Below are 22,973 nucleotides of genomic sequence, written 5' to 3'. Positions count from 1 at the left end.
GATGTAAAACACTGAACATGTAATAAAATGACACTTAAACTTTGTTTAGTTTGGAATGGATTCATTAATAAGTGAATGTACACTGGTGGGATCTGAATAAGTATGTTTACTAAAGTACTGTAAAGTACTGTGCCAGTGAAGCCTCATGAACCATTTTCATTATTTTCTGAGCCCACTAGATGGCGCTCTCTGTTCAACAAAGCTGAAAGCACACTCAGTCACCATTGCTTAAGCCTTTTTCAATAGCACCATCTAGTGGGCTCAGAAAATAATGAAAATAGTTATCGAGGCTTCACTGGCACATCACTACACATCAGGCTTGGAATTTCGTCATTTTAGGGGCAAGGCCATTTGGCCTTCCCGTTCACATTTTTTTAAGGGCACAAAGGCCGTTTGGTTAAATTCCGCTGGTTTTACCTTTCAGATTAATACAGAGAGAGAGAGACTGAAACAGTGTACAAAGTCTGGCCATAGAAGTGAGAAGGTTCAGACAAATACTGCTACAGAAAGACAATAGCCACCACTGTGACCTAAACACAGAAGTATCAGTGATACACTTTCTCCTGACACAGTGCTGTGCACAATATATTAAATATATTGGAAAGAACATAGTCAAAGAACATATCATTTTTGGAAAATGACAAATGAACCTGTTTTGAAAAGATGGCAAAATGAATCTTCTGCCTGAGTTCATCTAAGAGTAAGGAACGAGGCATGCCTCCTCCCTGCCATAAAAAGGAACCTGAGGTGAAATTGACATCAGCTAAATGTCGAGCCTTTGTCCCTGAGGTAGGGGAGAAGTTAGCGCTATCCCAACCAGCTAGCTATTGCTAGTTTTCATGAAGCAAAAATTTAATGTTAAAGAGCTGACTTTAAATAGGCAAATACAATGGTAATTACCTATCAATAATACTTTCTATAAAAACGTAAATGTTAAGTCCTGTCAAATACTACCACATAGTTCAGTTACAACATATCAAAACAGCTTGTCCCGCTAGCTTACCTGTGCTGCGCATCAACACATGGCTCATTTGAATATTCAAATTAGCCATTTGTTGACTGCTCATTTGAATATTCAAATTAGCCATGTGTTGATGGGCATGTCTGAAGGACGGGGAGTGGGTCGGGTTTGACCACTAGGATGGCTGTATAATTCCATAAGCCCAACACGCGTCAATAGCTTTGTGTTTATACTGGAACTTTGACAGGGGCGCAAAGGCCATCTTGGCACAGGGCATCAAGGCCAAAGTCCCGGGCACCCTGCTACACATTGCTGCGCTCAGTGGTTAGGTGCATACTCAAAGGCATTTCAGTCCTTCGATTTAAACAGATGCTCTGGCCTGATTCCTAATCTGCCAAAGGAGTAGTTCCCATACCGGGAGTCGAACCCGGGCCGCCTGGGTGAAAACCAGGAATCCTACCCGCTAGACCATATGGGAATATATACTACACATTTTTGTATAGTGTCCATTTTTATCAAAAATTGTGACATTTTAAAATGCCAAAAAAGGCATAGGTCAATTATAGTTTGTTGATACATGTGGTAGAATAGTTTGTGAAAAAACATGTCCAAAAATGACCCGCTCAAAAAAAAGTCATACTATAGCATGTCGATTTTTGTCAAAAATTGTGAAATTTTATTATGGTGAATTATAGTCTGTTGATACATGTGGTAGTATAGTTTGTGCAAAAATACTGAAAAAAAACACCGTACTATGGGATGTCCAAAAATTACTCCTTCGAAAAGTCATACTATAGTATATAGGTCTTTGTCAAATAAAAATCACTTTTTAAAATGCCTAAAAATGCTCCAAATGGGTCAATTATAGTCTGTTGATACATATTAGAGCATAATATTACCAGAAATGACAGAAAAACACCATATTATGGGATGTCAAAAAATGACCTAATCAAATAAAAGTAATACTATAGTATGATGATTTTTGCCCAAAAAGTAATTCTGGACTCGATGCATTCTGATTTTTTTTTTTACATGTTACACAGCGTCCCAACTACTTCTGAATCGGTTGTAAATCTGCTGTAGACGACTGAGAGACGCTGATGAGTTCAATAAATAAGCACACACATGCATTTTCTTTTATACCACTTTATCAGGTTCAAAAACACAACACATCCTAACACACCGACACATTACACTCATGGGGCCTTTGGCACGCTGCAGGTTACAATTTTCTGAAGGTTTTTGTAAACGAGTCCTCAACAAAAACACCTCGTGGTTGAGAGTCCAGACAGGCAGGGAGGTGTGTTTAAAGGTGCGCCACCACTTTACTGATAAGGAATTACAAGAATGGAGTTACAAGTGTATACAAGAGACAAAAGTTTTGTATATCATTACAGCTATACCACCACGTTGGTCAAACTGTGTCCTCTTTCTCATTGTTTGTTGTATCACCATCACTTTATGTCAGATAAAGGTTTATACTGTGTAGTGTCTTGTCGGCCTCTGGCACATGCTGCTGTGATTTAAGGTCGTGTGATTAGAAAACAAAGCATACTTTTGACCTAAAGCATGAAGCAAAATGCCCCTTTGAGCATGGTGAGTGCACTTCTTTCCTCTATAAGCCTGAAAACGGCTTGAAAAAAATATAAAGCTATGTTCCAAAAATATCTTTTTGTCAACAAAGGAGCTGTAACAGCCACTGTGCTTTTATTCCAACCTTTATATAAATCTTTACACAAGCACAAATTCATCTTTTGAAAGTCTAATATTCTATATTTTTTTCCATTGTCAACAATCAATCCATCGACTAATAAGTACTGTGTGTGTATTAAAGCCTGATATAGTCATGGAAAAAAATATTAGACCACCATTTATCTTCAACTTCTTGTCCATTTTGATGACTGACTAAAGGTATATTTGTTTGGACAAATATAATAATCATATCAAATATAATGAGTAGCAGTTTAATGTAGTGATGTGCCAATGAAGCTTCATGAACCATTTTCATTATTTTCTGAGCCTGCTAGATGGAGCTATTGGTTCTGCTCAGAAAATAATGAAAGTCGTTCATGAAGCTTCGCTGGCACATCACTGGTTTAATTTAAGAGCTGATATTTAGCCATTTTCCATGGTTTTCTAGATAATAACCAAAATCATTATCAAGAAAACCATGGAAAATGGCTAAATATCAGCTCTTAAATCAAATTCTTATGAGCTATTTAGTAGTGATGTGCCAATGAAGATTCATGAACCATTGTCATTATTTTCTGAGCCCACTAGATGGTGCTCTCTGTTCAACAAAGAGCTGAAAGCACACTCAGTTACCATTGCTTCAGCCTTTTTCTTTAAACCAATAGCTCCATAGTGGGCTCAGAAACAATTAAAACGGTTCATGGGGCTTCATTGGCACATCACTACTATTTAGTTGTACCTTTAGTTGTACCAGGCATTATAATGAACAATTAATTGGAGAAAGGTGGTCTAATAATATTTTTTCCATGACTGTAAATGTATGTTATTCCTTTGTGCCATAGAGCTCCAAAAACTATTAAAACACTTCAATGAGCCACACTGGTGCACATGTTCTTTCATTTCCATAAACACACACTTTATTTATTCTGACATATAATGTGTATTAATCCGCCACTGAAAATAGTTCCTGACAAATGGATTATTAACTCTAATTTGAGTTTGTTGTATTTTTCTTTAGTGGTGTGCCAATGAAGCCTCATGAACCATTTTCATTATTAAAAGAAAATTTAAAGAAAAAGGCTGAAGCAATGGTAATAGAGTATGCTTTCAGCTCTTTGTTGAACAGAGAGCACCATCTAGTGGGCTCAGAAAATAAATGACAATGGTTCATGAGGCTTCACTGGCACATCACTACTTTTCTTGAAATTAAATCTTTTAAATATGCATGTCTCAGAAAGAAGTGAGACCCTGATTGATTGGGATATGTTGACAATGAAGAAAATAGAGAATAAACTTCATCATTCTTTAAAAAGTAGGTAACCAATGCTCTGAAAATGTAATCTGAAATAGATATAAATTTTAATTCTATTCATCCCAGATCCCTCATCTCTTCCTCTGCTTGGTTGATTTAATGAAGTGAGAGATTAATGTTATAACCTGTTCTATCCTGGTGATAATAGAAAATAAAAAAGGAAAAAAAAATCTGATTTGGAAATAATTAATTTGTAAAAATGCACACATTTAATCAAACAAAAGTGACAATGATACCTTTCTCTCAGGCAGAGCTGTCACAATAACCACATTGTGCTGAACTATGCATTGCCCCAGAAATCATTGCATTAACCAATATTATTGTCATTTAACACCACTGATAAAATGATAATATAACAGGATAATAATGCAAGGGAAAGCTATGGCATCATGTTGGCTGAACATTCTTACCTAAACAAACAGGCATGTACAGTTGTACAGTTTATGGACATGAGATGATTAGCTCTTGATAAGTCGATGTAATTATTGTGACAGGTCTTAAATTCCAGGTATAAAAATATTCCAATACTTGAGGCTGCTGAACTCTAAAAGGTGGTACTTCCCTTTGAACAGTTGGCTTGGAAGAAACCAGTAGAGTTTTTTACGTGCACTGGATTCTCCTCAGTTCTCAAGAACGACCGTCCGGAGCTGATCCTCCTCACTCATGCTGATTGTCGCGATGGCGCCGTCGTTGAACTCGAAGGAAGTTCCTCCGTCGACCACCATGCAGGCGTCCCAACACCGAGAGCGGACAGAAACCCTGAACACCAGAAGCAGAAGAACATTTAAAACAGCTTCACAGCTTTTCTACAGCGTAAAAACTCTTATGCTGGTCTTACACCAAACGATTTCCCCAGTCCCAGACTAAAAACTGAAAGTCTGTAGTAAATCTAGGAGTTTTACTGGAGTCACAGCGCTCCCGTCATCTCCATGGTTAAGTTTAAGGTAGTAATCTGCTTTGTTCCATATCAGTCTTTTCCTAGTCTTGGGTTTAGATCATATCAAATGTGTTTGATATTATCTCAAGTCTCAGTGATGTAACACAATCACCAACCAATAGATGAGCGGGGGAAAGGTCCCCGGTTCCAGACCGCCCAGTAAAACCACTTCCACAGGAAAAAGGAACTTCACAATAATGTTAGTAAGCTCAGTCCCAAATACAAATATAGTGATGTCATATATTTACGGCCACAAACGGGATTTTGGGCGCTGTTTCTTAGTAAAGAGAACAGTAAGGAGACCCAGTTAAAATGTATAAATAAATGTATAGCCTACATAAATAACTAATAAATAATGGATGATTAATGTATGATTTACTAAATGAAAGTTGATAGAGGTGATAAGGATAATTATTCAATTAAACAAATTATAATTAAATAGGACATACATGTATATCATGAATTCATTTGTTCTGTCAAATGTTCATTTCCCTCTTCCTTATATCTATTTTTACTGTAAAATAGTCAACTTTTCATGTCAGAAAAACAGAAACCCTTTTTCAGCTTTGTGAGGGGGCATTTTGTGGCGTCTTCTCCTATTCTTTTTTTTTTTTTCAACACAAACCACTGCACACACAAAAATTGCATGGTAGGTAAAAAATGCTAAAGGAAATCTAGTTGTAGTATTGTAAATAGTGACCCTGCAAGATTCACAATATTTGTAGAATCTCAGTGTGAGACTAAAAACTCTCAACACTTGTCTTTAGATGTGAGCAGGTGTGAGCTGATAGTCTTGCAGGAGTCTTTCCAAATCTTTTCAAAGTCTTCTGGTGTATAGGTAGCATTATTCAGCTTTTTGTTTCTGAGACTGAGGAACATTCACTGACTTGTTGGCGAAGCCTCTCTGCCGACTGTTGGAGAAGACTCTGTTGACGATGGGCTCCCTGATGCTGTAGAACAAACGCCTGTCGTCCGGACTGAAGATCAGAGACTCGTTGTATGCATCAGTAACTGAAGAGACAGGAGACAGAAACCAGAAACCAGAGGTTGGGAAAAATTCATACAGCATAGTGTTGCGATGTTTTGCGTGGCAATATTATTGTGATTAGTATGTTCCCCTTTTTTTTTTCGGAGGCCGTAGCGGGCTCATTTTTTTCATTTTCTTCTTTCCAGACAACACAGGTTTAAAGTTCTCTTGAACTCTAAAGCTCATAATAACAGAGCAACGGAAAGCTGTTTAGCAATTAAAAGGGAAGTTCACTAGATGTAGGGGAAAACATCGAGACAGCATAGTGTTGCGATATTTTGCGTGGCAATAATACATCGATTCATGGCCGAGATTACTGGAGATACTGATATCACATGAAACTAGAAGATCTAAGGAATCTATAGGCCCCGTGTGTCAGGATATCATGTCGGGAAATTGTTGAAATAACGCTCCAAAGTTCGGCTTTTTTTATGATTCATTCAAAAATATTCAGAGCAGTGAAGCTTAAAGTTGAGAAAAGTTACAGTTTGGATCACCTATAAACACTGTTGATTCCTTTTGTGGTCACAAACATGGCGTACAAACTAGTTTTGAATGAGCATCACAATTCCAAAAAAGTTTGGAAAATGTGTAAAAAGTAAATAAAAAAAACAGAATGCATGAATGAAAAGTTTACCAGTTTGAAGATAAAATGTTAGAGGTGAGGAAAAAAAATGATACAGCATAGTCTCACGATATTTTGAGTGGTGATATTATATCAATTCATGGCCGCCAAGTATCGATATTTAGCGTTCAGATGGTCGTCAGTATTTTCACTATTTGTTTTCGTAGTTCGTAGTGGGCTCATTTTTCGGAATAAACTGGGGATAATGGGATCATATGAAACTAGAAGATCTAAGGAATCTATAGACACAATGTGCATCAGGAACACTGCAAAGTTTGATTTTAATGTTTTATTTAAAAAAAATTCAGACCAGTGAAGCTTAATGTTGAGGAAAGTTTGAAAAAATGCCAGGAAGTTGTCCAAACAGTTAAATCTCAATATATTGTATCAGAATACTCACGATATTGCAAAATGCTTAAAATCTCAATAATATCGTATTGTGACGACTCTGGGGATTCACACCTCTAACATCATCATGTCAAGTGTCAACAAATGTACACAAATAATCATAAAGAAATAAAGACGATCAACTCACCCTTTTCAATGAGGTCACGATTAAGTGGGATATCGAGACCTGTTTGAGACTTCGCTGAAGAAAAATATGAATTGTCAGTAGGTCTGCTGAGTCTGACCTGGTTTACTGTATATTTGATATTATCATCAAAAGTTCCACACATACGTACCAATCTTTAAAAGCTCCTCCACAGCTTGTTCAGCCAGTTTGTTGATGTTATATGACCTGACAGAGAACAAACACCAAGGATAATAAAGGATAAAATGGGATCACTTTCTACTACAAGTTTAGTAATTCCAGCTTCATTCCAGTCAGGTTGAACTACCCCCAATTCCTGTGTAAACTATTCAGGAGTGAATAGCTGTTGACCAATGCTTGGACAAAAGATGGACGAAAAACTTTTGAATTCTGTCTTTCTTTCTTTCCATAACTGTAAAATAACCAATAGACCTCATCGAAAAAAAGTTATCCATGATGCATTCCAAACCTTTCCAGAAAACCAGGATGCTTTTATTGTGAAGTAGTTACAGACAAACAGTGAATTTGTCAGGCTCCAAGAATGGTAAAAATGGTATGTTGCTCTATATTGTTGAGCCATTTCAGCCTGTATGGGTCCATAGTTAGGCTTCGTCTTTCTCTTAATTAGCTGGAACTCTTTGGGTCAAGTCTCTCAAGGTACTAAAGTTAACCATGATCCCTACTTCAAACTAAGCTCTACCTCCACTAACAGAACGGATGAGGATGAAATGTTAAGTTGAAAGTTGTGTGTAGTTCAATTTACCAGGCTTTGGATCCTGTTCCTGTACAAATGCTGAGTCCTGAGCTCTTCTGCTTCTCCCACGGGCCGTCGTCCACAGAGATCTCATAGTAGGAAGCCCTATGGAGCAAGAGTTTAACATGGGGTGTGAAGGAGGTTAACTTCACCCTGTGATGGATAGAAATTCCCCTGATGAGTGCAGGATGATGGTGGAGGGGCTTAGAATTAATGAGCATTACAACATGAATGCATGCAGACAGACAGACATGGGTACACCACAGGTTTAGATGGAGCTGCCATCAGCTAAGACGACAGGTACCTGGAAGACAGAGACTCTCCGATGAAGATTTCATTCAGGCTTCTGATTGGAAGTAGACAAGGCTTGGAGAAACTATCGTGGAGTGTTCCCGTCCCTGAAAAATGTTAATAAATTAGTAGGAAAATAGCAAGAGAACAAAAACAACTAGAAATTTCTAAAGAAAGTTTGAGTGTGCTTGACTCTGGCTCGTGACTCTCACTCATACATTATTGACACTGCCGAGTAGTTTACAGTAAATTATCTCTACTGTTGCTGAGGTATGTGACAGATCAAGGCTTTGGTAGCCAAGCAACCAGGGCCAGGTGGCTGCCACCAATCAGAGCAGAGCAATCAACCGCAGCTGCTCCTGCGACATTTTGACGCCACTGAGAGAGAAAAACAGCTAAAAGTGCCCCTTGAACAGAAAGCATTTTTGGCCCAACCGTAGCTCCTATCATTGAACCAATTACACTTCCTGAGTTCTTCCTGGATGTCTACATATGTGTTTTGTGAAGAAAAACGAAGAAATTGTTTTTCAAAGCAATCAGAAGAAATTGGTACCTCTGCTTTCCTCCAGAAATGTTCCCGCCTTTTTAACATGATGGTCTATGAGGCTGTGGGTGCGTGTTTGTGGAACACCTGTGGGTCCTACGCTCAAACTATAACTCTGACAGCTTTACTAGACGAATGTGTGACAAGACCAGGGGTGTGCAATTAATTTTCCCAAGGGGCCACATGACCAATACCACGAAGGTTGCGGGGGGCGGATCAAAACTCTGAACTAAATTCTGCTCAATATTAATTTAATCATTTTATAAAATACAGTAAATTATCTGGTTTTGAGCTGCTACTGATAAGAATACATGTTATGATAAGACTGTTAATGTGGAGTAAATCACATATAGCAGTAAAAAGTAGTAAATACTCCAATCACTATATCACTTTTCCATTTATGTTGTGATGCTTTTATTTTGAAAAGGTGCCGTCCAGTGTGAAACGGGTGCTTTAATTTTGAAAGGTAGTGACAGGAAATAACAGGTGGAACGGTTAAATGAAAAACGAGCGGTAAATAATAACGAGTGCGTCCTAATTCATATAAAGTTGATATAAAGTATCAAAAAGGCTTCTATAGTGGCTGGCTGACAGGGGCACAAGGTTTGATTAATATTTTTTGTTTGAATTTGAAAAAATGTTGTTAGAACTTTTTGGCACAAATCTAACTCCATAGGTTTCCAGTTGCCTAGCAACGGATGCTCAGCTAAAGTTGCTGTTTGTGGGTGGGCCTTTAAACAATTCATTTGGTGTGTGACATCATTGGTGATGTCATCTTCTAGAATGTCTTTAAATGCTTTGATCTTCTGATGATGTATGATGATGATATCATATGTTGGTTCCAATTATCTTGTATATATGCAGACATCTGATTCATTCTGTTCTTCCAGCCCAGTCTAATTTCTGCTAGCTTAACTACCAGATCAGTGAAAACTAACCAAGAACTTCACAACACACAAAACGTACATCTCTCAAAACGATACAACATTTGTTATGGCTAAACAAGGAACATCGCAAACAGAGAAGATGTCCGGGGTTACAGTGGCAACACTCCGACAACCAATTGATTCCTTTTTTGAAAGGATGACTTTGGAACAATGGGGGATGTTACAATCCGGCTCTCCTGACAATGCGACCAAAATCATGTTGGCAGAGCTGTTCTTGGAATTAATAACAGCTATGTCACAAGCCTTGTTGACTGCTCTTAGAGGCAGTGGTGTAGTGTCGATTGAGGAGCGTGTCAAGTCCAGTCTGAGCGAGACACTTTCTCAGGTGTTTTCGGAGGTTCTTTGCATTGAGAACCCAGTCAAAAGCTTAGAACGGTTGACAAGCTCCGTTGCTGAAGAGGTTTTGGAGAGCGTAAACTCTGCCCTCTCCACTACTTTGGGCAGTACAGATCCAGTAGAAATTCAGTATGTCATTCCACCTCGCAGACTGAATTTGATCGTGACTCGTGCCTGCAAAATGTTCAAGACATTTGCAGGTAAGATGAATGCCTTCTGCTCTGTCCGACCACGTAAGCAGAAGGAGAGAAAAAGTCCAACAGCCTCCCAGAAGACAGAAGTTATCGAGGTCACAGATATGGATGGACCCTCTTGCATATCGATTTCATTTCTCAGTCAGTGTGAAGGCGCATCATACGACGAGGACGAGGTCTCATCACAAGAATCGGTGATTGAGACTTACCAAGAAGTAATCAGCACGGAGGTAAACGAGATCCTTGAACCTCTTCTTGATGAAGTGGCAGACCAGTATGATCTTCTGCAAGCTGAACACTCAAAGGAGATTGTCAGTGTTGCAGGAGACATAGCTAAGCTCATTTCTAAAGAAACTAAGAGCTTAGAGGAGATGACTCTTGCTGACCCCAGTCCAGAATTGGAAGAGAAAATCAAAACAGAGTCAAAGAAAGGAGCAAAGAGCAAAATGAAGATCTTTTTTGCAAAGCGGTTTGCCAAGGTGTCCATCTATCGTATGGTGAAGCACTTGAAGGCCAAATATCACAAGGACAACGTATGTGAAGACAGGCATTCAGTGCAGTCACTCATAGCTAGTGTTGACTCCTTGATACATAAAGTGGACTCTGAAAAACCAGAGAGTGGGAATGAGGTGCTACAGAGCTTCAAAAAGGTTTCCAGTGGTGAAGACCAGAAATTTACACAGGAACTCAGTGACACCCTCTACTCTCATATCAGCAGTGGCATGATAGACCATGATGGTGGCATCCAAGACTTGGAGAGAGAGATAAGAGATGAGAAACCAGAACCAGTGGACGTTCCTGTGTCACCTACTAACATGTGTGCTTACATCAGGAACAAGGTGTTCAACTTCCTGGGGCTAATGGGCTGGTGGGTAAACACTCAGGTCAGCAGCCACAGTGAAAGGGTTGCTGAAGCTCTCATAGAAAATGTCCCATCACGCTCATCATCTGGCACCAGAGTGAGCAGACATTCAGCTGTTGACAGCCACAGTGAAAGAGTAGCTGAAACTCTGGCAGAAGATGTCCCATCACGCTCACCATCTGGCACCAGAGTGAGTGTACATTCAACTGTTAAGAGCCACAGTTTAAGAGTAGCTGAAACTCTGGCAGAAGATGTCCCATCACGCTCACCATCTGGCACCAGAGTGAGTGTACATTCAACTGTTAAGAGCCACAGTGAAAGAGTAGCTGAAACTCTTGCAGAAGATGTCCCATCACGCTCACCATCTGGCACCAGAGTGAGCGTACATTCAACTGTTGAGAGTCACAGTGGCCCAACACGCTCACCCTTTCGCACCAGTGTGAGGGTACAATCACCTGAGCTAGTTTTGGAGGAGACCCAGGATGAGACCGAACAGGAACAGGAAGAAGAAGAGAAAAAAAGACGGGAAGAAAAAAACAAAGAGCACCTTAGGATTTTCTTGGAAAGGCTGATTTCACAGGTGTTCAACAAAATTAACCCGATCTGGAATTTCGCAGACCCAAAGGCAATCTGTGAGCGTCTGCTGGAAAGGACATTGGTCGAAATAGAGTGTGTAGACTTTGAAGCCACCTCAAAGACTTTCAAGGACCTTGAAAAGACCATGTTCAAGGACCTGTGTAAAAAGTGGGGCTGTGTAGAAAATGTTCTGGTCTCCTTGGCTACAGAAGAACCAGCCTTTGATAAGTACATTGCCTGCTGTGTCAGAGATCACCTGATGGGCGGATCCAGAAAGCGCAATGTCATCGTCAGGTTCTTTTCGTTTGTGGGCAGAGCCTTCTGCTGCAGACACAGGAACAGGGCTACTTTCGTGTAAGTGAAACGTGGCATGTTTTTTTAGGTTGGGTTTTCGCCAGGTGCTCAGGTTTGCCCGCATTTAGTGAAGGAACAACTTATTCACTAACATGAAAAAACCTTAAAAGTTGTGACATCTGCAGATAAGAAATTAGGTTGGTTTTATCAAGTGACGTGGGGTTTTCGCCAGGTGCTCAGGTTCACCCGCATTTAGTGAATGAACAACTGATTTGCTAACATGAAAAAAAATCGTTTAAGTTGTAACATCGCCAGAGAAGAAATAGGGTTAGTGTTATTAAGTGTTGGTGTGTTTAGTGTGGGTTTTTGTGGGGTTTGCACGTTTGGTCAGCTAACACCATATTTGCTAAAATGTCTTTAAATGCTCCAGTCCTGCCTTACATTCAGGTTATTGTCTCCTCCACTGTCCTCTGCCCTCCAACATGTCAGAGACAGAGACCATTGGAGCAGATGGTTTCTAAGATGTTGGGCAGGATTTAGGGCCATCTCAGTGCTCAAACTGTGACCCCACAGCTGGAAGGCAAGGGATTCAATAACTAATCCTGAGCCTTTTGAGTTTATGTGTGTCTTTCTTTTCTGACACTAAGCTGCGTCTTTTAGTCACTACAATGTGTTTTGCAAAACATTTGAGGCAAGAAATAGGCAACGTTTCATGAGTTGCGCTGGACGTGGCAGAAGCTATTGCTGCATATTGATTGATATTGAGTAGGCACACTTGCCACACTCTAATGCTGAAGTCGAGAGAGTGTTCAACTAGATGAGTTTGGTAAGAAGAAAACTCAGAAATTGAATGTCCTTGTGTAGCAGAGATGTTATTACACTAGATTATGAACTTTTATTTTGATGTTTTTAGGATAATGCGGAAAACTTTTATTTTGAAGGTGTAATCTGAGAATATTTGATTTTCCATTTGTAAGGGGTAACTTCCTGTTTTTATATTTCATTTTTACAAGGGATTGTGATGTTCATGTGTGGACAAAATATTTTCTGTATCATTTGGATATACACAGAGGCAATTACATGTAAGTTTTAGTTAGTATTTTGCCCTGGTAAAAAGTTAAATAAATGGATTCTCCCATTGTGGACGGAAGTTATTTTCCCAGGTTGTGTTCGCTCTCTGTGTTTTGGGACTCTGAGAGCGAAGGTATGTATTTTTCTGCTCCGCCATTTTATTTATTTTACTTATCATTGTTGTGTATACATGTAAATGTATACAGTGTATACATTTTTTCAATTTTATGGTTTAAAAAATCCTGTTTTACTTGTTGTAGGCTCCTCAGTAGACCATAAAAACAAAAACAAAAATAATAATAATAATAATAATGAAAACAAAACCTAAGTAACTCTGCCAAAGTGCTCCTTGTGAGTCACTTTTGCCGGTCCCAAGCCCGGATAAAAGAGGAGGGTTGGAATTGTTACATTTAAAGAAAACAACAACAATCTTCCTTAGAAACTTTCCTTACTGAAGAGGTGGCAACACTGAGCTCTCCGTTAACTTTGTATTGAATGAAGGTTTCTGCAAACAACAGAAAAATGTCTAAAAATGTCTAAAAGCTGCTGTGTGGTGAAATGTTTGAGAGCAGAAAGATGACAGGAAATCAGGAATGAGAGGCATGGGGATTGCAGCAAATGTCTCTGGCCAAACTCAAACCTGGAACGATCTGATTCATGGAGGCGCCATGACCCCTCTGTAAACTTAAAGGGACAGTAATTAATAAAAGTAACTGCCCAAACGGATCACCCTTAAAAAGTTAATATTTGAGGTAAATACTGTATGTTTGGAGTTTTACACTACAAATCACATTGCTTTCAATAAACTATTGATGAGCAAGTCAAACGCCCAAGAATACATGTCCACTTGAGTGAATTACACATTAATTAATGGGTGGACTGTCCCCACAAACCCTGAGGTCTTGACAGAACTAGGTGCCTTTCCCTTTCTCCTTCTCTATGTATAAATTAATTCTTTCGGGTGGTATTTGCGGCCTCAAGGTTTCCAAATTTATTTTTTGACAAATTTTTCTCTCCCTCTCCATTCTACTGATGATGTCATCCACTGTACCCGCTCTGTAGGGTAACATTGGGGTGATTTTTTTTGCCGTGTTTTGCCGAATAATTTGAAAACCACTTGCCGAAAACTTAGAAAGGTCTTAGCATATTTGTCATGGCTGAACCGGCCGATTTGACACCTTTTTGGTGTATGTGCGACCAAAACTCTGGTATGAGTAGTCGATCGAAAAAAAACGTGGAAGAAAAGGAAGAAGTTTGGTGGATAGTTAATAGTGTGCTCTTACAAGCACACTCAATTAGAGACAATATCAGCCCATTATGGTCAATCTAGGTCAATTTCACAGGACAGGATGTGCACTCGTACTCTGCTGGCTGTCCCTGGTGGTGATGCGGTGAGCTTGGCTGTGCTGCTCCAGGCTCAGCTGCTGTTCGTGCAGGTCCACAGGGGTGGGATTGATTCCCGTGCCCTCCAAGTACAGACGGATCCTCTGACGCCACAACCACCTGAACACAGACCAGGAGAGGAGAGGTGAGGGGACGACATCATTCTTAAGACTAAAGTGAATGCAGTGCAACTTTGTGACAAGACTTTAATTGAATCTTATAGATTTCTCTCAAAGGAACGGTCAAGTTTAAGATGTATTAACCCATTGACGCCTAAAACGGCTGTAAAACCTCTGGGCGATTTTAAAATAAGCCCCTAAAACCTGAAGTTTTTCTGGAAATTCAACAGAAGTGTCAACGCTTCTACTAAATAATAGATTTTTCAGCCTCTGTAGCAGATAGAAATGAAATTCTAAAAGTATTTGAGAGCTTATACAAATACTACAAAACGACGTATCTGCTTTCCAGGCTTCAATGGGTTAATAACACCTGAAAGCACTTTTTTACCTTTTACAATAAACAGGTTTATACAGGTTTACACTCAGAAAGTACTCGGTGGAAACACGCCTAATGATACCAGTATCTTCAGTATATTCCTAAAATACTGAAAATACTGCCGGCCCGCTGGCCGTTGGAACATGAAATATCAATACTTGGCGGCCATGAATTGTTATAATATTGCCACGCAAAATATCGTATTGATGCTGTATTGATTTTTTTCCCCCACATCTAGTGAACCTCTTCGCTGTCAGTTGGTAAACAACTTCCCATTGCTCTGTTATTATGAGCTTTGGAGTTCAAGAGAAGTTTAAACCTGTGTTGTCTGGAAAGAAGTCACATGGTTTTCTAAAATCCCACTGCGTCTGTGTCTTCAGACTCTGTGGGATCGCTTAAATCCAGTTACTGTGAGGTCACTGTGTCTGAGATTTATTTCAAACCAGCTGCTCGGGATTTTTTATTTCATTTATTTTACTTAACGGACGGTTACAGAGTTTAGTAAAACTGATCAAAAATATCCATTTCAGCCAATTTTTAATCATAAAGCATTATAAAGCAGATTATAAAGCCTTTTTTTTTCTTTAATAGATACAGAGTGAGGGGGAGACACGTCTTAGCCTTAATCGTTTGCGATTCCCCGATGAGCCACAGATTAATAAGCTTAACTAGCATAAGTATCATCCAGGTGAAAGGTGTCATTATCTGTTGTAAGGACTGCTCTCAGAAATACATGACATCACAAGAGTTCATTCATGGTTCACACACTTGATGCCAACAATCTCCCAATAAGCGAATCATCCCGTATACTAAAGGTGGGGGGAAAAAAATCGATACAGCATAGTATCGCAATATTTTGCGTGCTAATATTTTATCGATTCATGGCCGCCAAGAATCGATATTACTGGAGATACTGGTATCATATGAAACTAGAATATGCAACAGGATATATCATGTCAGGAACTTGTCGAAATAACGCTGCTAAAGTTTGGGGATTTTTTGAATGATTTTTTTTTTCATTAATTCCTATTTTAAATCTCAAGTTTTACTGTGAGAAAAATCTGCCTTCATAAAAAAAGTAGAATTACCAGAAAAAAGTCAAAATTACAAGAAAAAAAAAGTCAAATTTACCAGAAAAATAGTAGAAATGACAAAAAAAAAAGTCAAAATCACAAGAAAAATTTAGAATTACCAGGAAAAAATGTCTAAATTGTGTGTCAGGATGTGTGTCGTGTCAGGAAGTTGTCAACATAACGCTGCAAAGTTCGGCTTTTTTATGTTTCATTCAAAAAATTTGAGAGCAGTGAAGCTTAAAGTTTTTGAAAGTTTGATAAAATGCTGCAGTTGTTGTCGTCCATACATGTTTGATATCAGTTCAGTTCAGTTTGACTGAATACTTTGTTGGTCAGTCTGTGGGTTTGACTCTCATTGTGGAGAAATAAAAAGACTGAAGTGACATGAACAGACTGAGAATTTTCTCTTATTTGACAAAACAATTCTTGATTGAATTTAATTTTGTGGACCCAAAATGCAGTTAAACAGTTAAATCGCAATATGTTGTATCTCAATACTCACCATATTGGGGAAAAAAAGCTTAAAATTGCAATAATATCGTATCATGACTCAAATATCAGGATAAAATCATATCATGGGGTCTCTGCTGATTCACACGTCTAGTGTTCACTTGAAGACAGTAACATTAGAACAGCACTCAGGTTATTTGTGGGTAAATACGCACCTGAACTCACCACGACAGAGTTTCTCGAGTGCCTCTGGGAAGGCACGAGTGTACCGCACAGGCAGGCACAGGTGACCTTCTGACCTGCAAATGAAAGACAGAAACGTAATAAACTGTGGAACTGTGAAATAATAACAACTTGAAGTGATGACATGAGATTATTAGGTGGCTCATTGAACAGGTCTGATGTAACAATCCAAGCCTTTCAGTGTTTTACCTCTCAGGGTCTGTGTTAACTCCAACAACTGGTTTGTCCTTGCTTAAAACCTTACTGGCAACAAGTAGCATTGTCCCGTCACCTAACAAAACAAACTGCAGTTAGAGAACTTGTATTGTCTATTAGCATGTTTGTCTGAAACCTTTGTTTGAGTGACTTTTTGCCCCCTGGGTTAAATTAGTTAAAAGTTCTGCCTATTCTGTACGTGACCTGGGGCACAAAAGTTGGTGTTCAAGAGAGATTAGAGAAGATAATAAGCAGAAATTTAACAATATTGACATTCCTGGAATGAATGGCATTCACTGCATACAACCACGATCCTAAAACTAAGTTTGGATGTTTGTAGAAATCATAATTAAATAAAATGTGTGTGTATATTTACAACATTTATCAGTTTGAAAATAAATCTTTGTACAGTTTTCACTTGAAGGTATGACAAAAAGGATTAGCAAACTATCACATTCTGCTTTATTTACATTTAAGACAACATCCCACTGTTGAAAATTCCAAAATAAATCCAAATGATCTAAGATTCCTACCTCCAGCGGAGATGATGGCATCTGCCCATCGGACTACTGCTTCATCATATTCTCCTCTTTTCACAACTCTTACTTCAATGCCTTCCCTCCTGTAAACAAACAATTATACAAGCAGCTTTTAGGAGAAGAAGAACCTGCTCTGTCAGCTTCTGGTTCTTGGGAATGTGGCTATGTGACAGCAGTTTTCAGATCCTTTTGTAATTACTGATACCACACTGTGAAATTACTCCACTACAAGTAAAAGTCCTGCATTCAAAAGTTACTGAAGTAAAAGTACAAAAGTATCAGCATCAAAATGTACTTAAAGTATCAAAAGTAAAAGTACTTATTATGCAGAATGGACCCAATCAGATTGTCATTTATATATTCTAAATATATTAATGGATTATTATTATAATTAATGCAATATGTAAGCAGCAATTTAATTGTCTCAAGAAATCAATCAAAAATTAAAAATTACTTTATTTATCCCCGAGGCTCATTTTAACTTTTTAATATACTGGTATGAGATTCATTTTTTTTTTTTAAAGTATTAATTTTAAAGTGATCATATATAGGGTTTTTTTTTATCTTATTTTTGTTTTGATTGTTAATACTTTTTTATATTTCTACTTGTTTATATTGCACATTCTTAATACTTTATTATATTTTTACTTGTTAATTTGCTTATATTTCTAGTTTATACTGCTGTTTACTATTTTTTGTTTTTTGCTATGCACTTTGCTGCTGTAACTCTTGAAAAGTCCCCGTTGTGGGACCAGTAAAGGAAATCTTAATCTAAATCCTAATATACTTTTATGTTAAATCTCAACTTGAAAAGTAACTAAAGCTGTCAGCTGGAGGAAAAAGTATAAAGTAACATAAAATTGAAATACTCAAGTAACCCAAAGTGGTACTTAAACACAGTACTTGTGGAAATTGTACTAGCAGCATTTCCCTTAGGTTTAGGGGGAGATACAGTGACATAGAGTCTTTATGCCCCCCAGAGAATTCGTTTTTTCAATAAAAAGCCCAAATTTGGTGCCTCTCACACATTCTAATGCCACTATTCCATCATATACACTGATCTTAATCATTGCATATTTTATTAATTATTGTAAAGACAATAAGGGTTCTTCTATGTTTTATTTAAGGCATCTTATTTTGACAGTCTTCTTGTCAATTCTGTGGTGGATTCTGTTAACACACTGTGCTCTTATTCTGAAAGCTGCATGTGTTTAGCGACAGGAAATAATTCAGATCGTTATTCACAGTTAAGCTTTTTGTGATTAAAGCAACATTAATTGTAAGCTAATGTTAGCTTGCGGCTACCAAACAGCGTATGCAGCAGGGTTTTTGGACCTTGGTAAACCAGCGCGATATATATTCAGTGTGTGTGTGTAAGTGTGTGAATGCCCGCGCATGTGTCTGAGGAGGATGGAGAGGTGGGGGGGGTGGGGGAGTGAGTGACTGGCGGGTCACAGACACTCTGCTGAGCAGTAGAACTTTATATCGTGAGCCTGAAGTAGCTTGAAATGTGACTTTAGCACGACAAATTAGACTCTAGTGGGCCGCCACAGTTTAGGTAATTAATGGGAAACTGCATGTGTGTGTGCGCATCGGGGTCGAACTCAGCTGCGCGCAATACAGAGAGCAGACGAAAGTTGTACAGGCCAACCATGTAGAGACAGAAATGACATGCCGTTGTGTAAATAAAATAAATAACATAAGGCTATTTAGTTTGTTTAACAAAAGGACAAGATATAGAGCTGTTCCATAGGAAAGGGAACCTGAAATGACTTCTGCTGTGATTTGGCGCTCTATAGAAAATTAAATTAACTTTGTCAAGGGGGGGCGGGGCCCTAATATAATGGTAGGGGAAACACTGCTTTGTTTACTTTACACCTCTGAATATACTGTTATTGAGGTTTAATTATCTATATATAAAAAAGTCTAATCTCTTTAAATGAATCACGTTTTTTGGGGCAAATCTCGACCTGAAAAGTAACTAAAGCTGTCAGCTAAATGTGAGTAAAAGTACAATATTGACCTCAAAATGTAGTGAAGTAGAAGTATAAAGCTACAGATACATGGAAATACTCAAGTGACTAGAAGGTGTACTTAAGTACAATACTTGAGTGAATGTACTTAGCTACATTCCACCACTGCATATACTGTCAATGAGGTTGAATTATTTATGTAAAAAAGACTAATCTCTTTAAATTTCTCAAGTTTTTCATGTTTAATCTCAGCCTGGAAAGTAACTAAAGCTGTCAGCTAAATGTAGTGGAAAAAAGTACAATTTTTGCCTAAAAAATGTAGTGAAGTAGAAGTATAAAGCTACATGGAAATACTCAAGTAACTCAAAGTTGAGTACTTGAGTAAATGTACTTATTTATATTCCACCACTGTGTGAGAGCTCACCTCAGGCTCTTCACAATGTGATCCACATTGTTTGTGTGGATGTTGTGTCTTTCCAGGAGACCGCTGTAGCTGGAGCCCTTCATAGCAAGCTGCAAAACACACACACACACACACACACACACACACACACACACACAAACATGTCAGATCTGAGTGTTTGCTTTGCGTGGAAGTAGGGCTGGGTGATATATTGATATAAAAGATATATAGATATATTTTCAAATGTGATATGGAATTAGACCATATCGCATATATCGATATAATTCAAATTTTTAAAATGCTACCCTTACTAGGGTTTATCATATTTAGGTCTTTTGTAATGTTTGTTATTTTTTTCTCATATAAATATATTTATTTCAGAAAAAGATTGGCCTATTTTATTTCATAGAGTACTTTAAGATATTTTTTTATTTTAATTTTTTTATTTAAATGTGCACTTTATGCAGCTATGATTTTTTTTAAAAAGGTACTCCTGTTGTTATACAGTATTTATGTTCATTTAAATAAACGGTTTCAATAAAACTACTGGTGACATGTCATATTTGGCTTTGATTGAAACATTTGCTCTCACTTTGTGTTAAAAAATATCGGGATATATATCTTATAGCGATATTCAGCCTAAATACAGTCATGGAAAAAAATTATTAGACCACCCTTGTTTTCTTCAGTTTATTGTTCATTTTAATTTTGATTTAAGCCTTTAATTTGTTTGGACAAAAGTAACTCACAAGAGTTTAATCTAAGAGCTGATATTTAGCCATTTTCCACGTTTTTTTTCTTGATAATGATTTTTGGTTGTTATCCAGAAAACCATGAGAAATGGCTAGACTTCCACTCTTAAATTAAACTCTTATGAGCTATTTTTGTTCTTATTATTATATGTGTCCAAATAAATGCACCTTTACTTGTATCAGGCATTAATGAACAATAAATTGAAGATAACAATGGTCCAATCATTTTTTCCATGACTGTATATCAGGATATGACTTTTGGTCCATATCGCCCAGCCCTACATGGAAGGCTGGAAAAGTGAAAGCCACTCTTACCAGCTGTTTCAAGTCCTCTTCAGACAGTCCTGCGTAGCGATAGCGCTGCTGTTCAAACTCATATCTTGTGGTTTTAGTGACCACTGCTACTTTTTCCGGTTTGAATCCCGCTTTGGGCTGCGATGAGGCGTTGCAGAGTGAAGTATGGAGGGGGCGACGTGAGTGTCCGAACAGCAGGCTGGCAGCTCGGTTCCCAAAGCACACCAGGTTCACCACGGAGCGCAGAGTCATCCTTACTTAGTGCACACTGGAACATAAACTCAACTGTGTGCTGCTGGATGAGGTCTCTGCTGTTAGTAAGTAGCTGACAGGCTGTCTCATCTCTGGTCCGTTGACAGAAGTAAGACACACGCCCAGCTGTCAGGGAAGGTCACCAAGCTCTAAAAGTCCAGTTTAAACTCTAAATATATGGCTTTCCTGTGAGAGTTTTGCTCCAGAGCTGCACTCAGCTCGCCATTTAACCAACCTTAGTTACCCTACTAGCCCTATTAGGCAAGGTTGCATTATGTTACCAGCTAAAAGTAGCTAGCAGTTTACTCACAACACGTCAGAGAGAGGTCCTGTGTGTGGGTTTACTCTCACCGATTAAAAAACTAAACTGAGCCGCAGTCCTCCGCTTCAAAACGCTTTTAAACTCGAGTTAAGCCCACAGGGTGAAGCCAACACATGGGAAGGAAGGTGAAGAATAAACGACAACACCAGGGAACACTGGCTGCACTGCACGTACCATGTACGTAATGACGTCCTGCGTACGTTACGCAGAGTTGGCTCTGATTGGCTGCGCAGCCGTAACGCTTTGTTTGGGCTGCTGCACCTTGTGATCGAGAGGCGTTCACGGACACATGGAAAACAGAGCTGCGGTTTCAAGCCCCATATATCCATATTTATATCCATATATTTTTATTGGAAAAAATGACTTGTTTCCTCTAATATCTTGTTAATTTTTTTTGGTCCAACTTAAGGTGGATCAGGCATAATGATTTAGGTATATTACCAAGAAAAGCATGAAAAATGTCTAGATATCAACTCTTAAATTAAACTCTTAAACTCAGCTATGTTTGTTCTTATCATTATATTTGTCTAAACAAATGTACCTTTAGTTGTACCAGGCATTAAAATGAACAAGATATGAGAGGAAACAATGGTCCAATATTTTTTTTCCACGACTGTATTATAGTATAGTATAGTATAGTATAGTATAGTAGGGGGCGCTGTCTCGAAAGAATGAGGGGCCTGAAACTGCAGCTCTCCGGCTGTGCGGGATCGTGAGGCGTTCACAAACACATGAAAAACTGGAAAAAATACTACCTAAAATACAGTTAATTTATCAATCAAATCAATCAAAGTGTGTATTATCATATGAACAGTAGAAAACACCTTTCCCTGTACAATGAAATTCTTGCTTTGCTGTCCAACCAATGTAAAAGCTAAAAGATGTACAATATACAGGTGCATCTCAAAAAATAGAATATCATTGAAAAGTGTATTTATGTCAGTAATTCAATTCAAAAATTGTAAATAACACATTATATAGATCCATTACACACAAAATGAAACATTTCATGTCTTACTTTATTTAATTTCTTCTAATGTTAATGATTATGACTTACATTTAATGAAGATCTACAATTAAGTGTCTCAAAAAAAAATGTTAATATTACAAAAGACCAATTTTAAAAAGTATGTTTAATATGGAAATGTTGGCCTCTGAAAAGCATCTATATGACTCAATACTTGGTTGGGGCTATTTGACTTGAACTACTGGAAACGGACTTTTCTATGATATTCTAATGTATTGAGATGCACCTGTACGAAGTAAATCTACAAGAAAATTCAAGGCAGCATGTGACAATAAAAAAGCAACAATAATCATAATAAAACTGTGCAGTGCAATTCTGTATGTGCAACCTGAAAATGTAACCGTCGGGTTCAGTTATATGAGGTAGTCCATGAATATAATCTCCTATGCGTTGTTAAGGAGCCTGATGGCAATCGGAAAGAAGGAGTTCTTGAGTCTGGTGGACCTGCATTTAACACTTCTGTACCTCCGGCCTGAGGGTAGAAGTGTGAGCAGTCTGTGTTTGGGGTGTTTGGGGTCCTAGAGGATGGAGGCGGCTCTCAATGCTCGAACCAGGACTTTAAAGGTACTGATTCCACAAGTTATTCTATTGATTTCTTTAATTGTACTCATGCAGTT

The 22,973-nt window shown here is 38.3% G+C and overlaps 1 protein-coding gene and 1 non-coding gene across 5 annotated transcripts; both read right to left on the bottom strand.

Annotated features, from left to right (window-relative positions):
- Window positions 1-1,367: 1,367 nt before the first annotated feature.
- On the bottom strand, window positions 1,368-1,439 carry trnae-uuc (transfer RNA glutamic acid (anticodon UUC)). Its single transcript has one exon. It is a non-coding gene; the product is annotated as a tRNA-Glu (tRNA).
- Window positions 1,440-4,076: 2,637 nt separating this feature from the next.
- On the bottom strand, window positions 4,077-21,496 carry nadk2 (NAD kinase 2, mitochondrial). 4 transcript variants are annotated; one of them, XM_059357981.1, is made up of 12 exons: window positions 20,777-21,496; window positions 19,731-19,819; window positions 17,328-17,416; window positions 16,789-16,870; window positions 16,572-16,655; window positions 14,319-14,458; window positions 8,145-8,238; window positions 7,850-7,993; window positions 7,238-7,293; window positions 7,090-7,143; window positions 5,790-5,913; window positions 4,077-4,724 (listed from the first exon to the last, which is right to left on the bottom strand). In XM_059357981.1, the coding sequence occupies exons 1-12, from the start codon at window positions 21,005-21,007 to the stop codon at window positions 4,586-4,588; spliced, it is 1,326 nt and encodes a 441-aa protein (XP_059213964.1). In that variant the 5' UTR covers window positions 21,008-21,496; the 3' UTR covers window positions 4,077-4,585. The 4 variants fall into 4 exon arrangements, with proteins under 4 accessions (XP_059213964.1, XP_059213963.1, XP_059213966.1 ...); XM_059357980.1 differs by having other exon boundaries at window positions 7,238-7,313; window positions 7,852-7,993; XM_059357983.1 differs by having other exon boundaries at window positions 7,850-7,945.
- Between the last annotated feature and the right edge of the window lie 1,477 nt (window positions 21,497-22,973).

Source organism: Centropristis striata, chromosome 19, assembly GCF_030273125.1.
Source record: "Centropristis striata isolate RG_2023a ecotype Rhode Island chromosome 19, C.striata_1.0, whole genome shotgun sequence".
Lineage (NCBI taxonomy): Eukaryota > Metazoa > Chordata > Actinopteri > Perciformes > Serranidae > Centropristis > Centropristis striata.
This window is presented reverse-complemented; position numbering and strand designations above follow the sequence as displayed.

What these genes read in the sequence shown, in the direction of transcription:
- nadk2 (XM_059357980.1), bottom strand. Translation starts at nt 21,007, where the DNA reads ATGACTCTGCGCTCCGTGGTGAACCTGGTGTGCTTTGGGAACCGAGCT. An exon ending in CACATTGTGAAGAGCCTGAG is followed by an intron (nt 17,417 to 19,730) that starts GTGAGCTCTCAC and finishes GTTTGTTTACAG; the next exon opens with GAGGGAAGGCATTGAAGTAA. An exon ending in CAGAGAGGCTTCGCCAACAA is followed by an intron (nt 4,725 to 5,789) that starts GTCAGTGAATGT and finishes TCTGGTGTTCAG; the next exon opens with GGTTTCTGTCCGCTCTCGGT.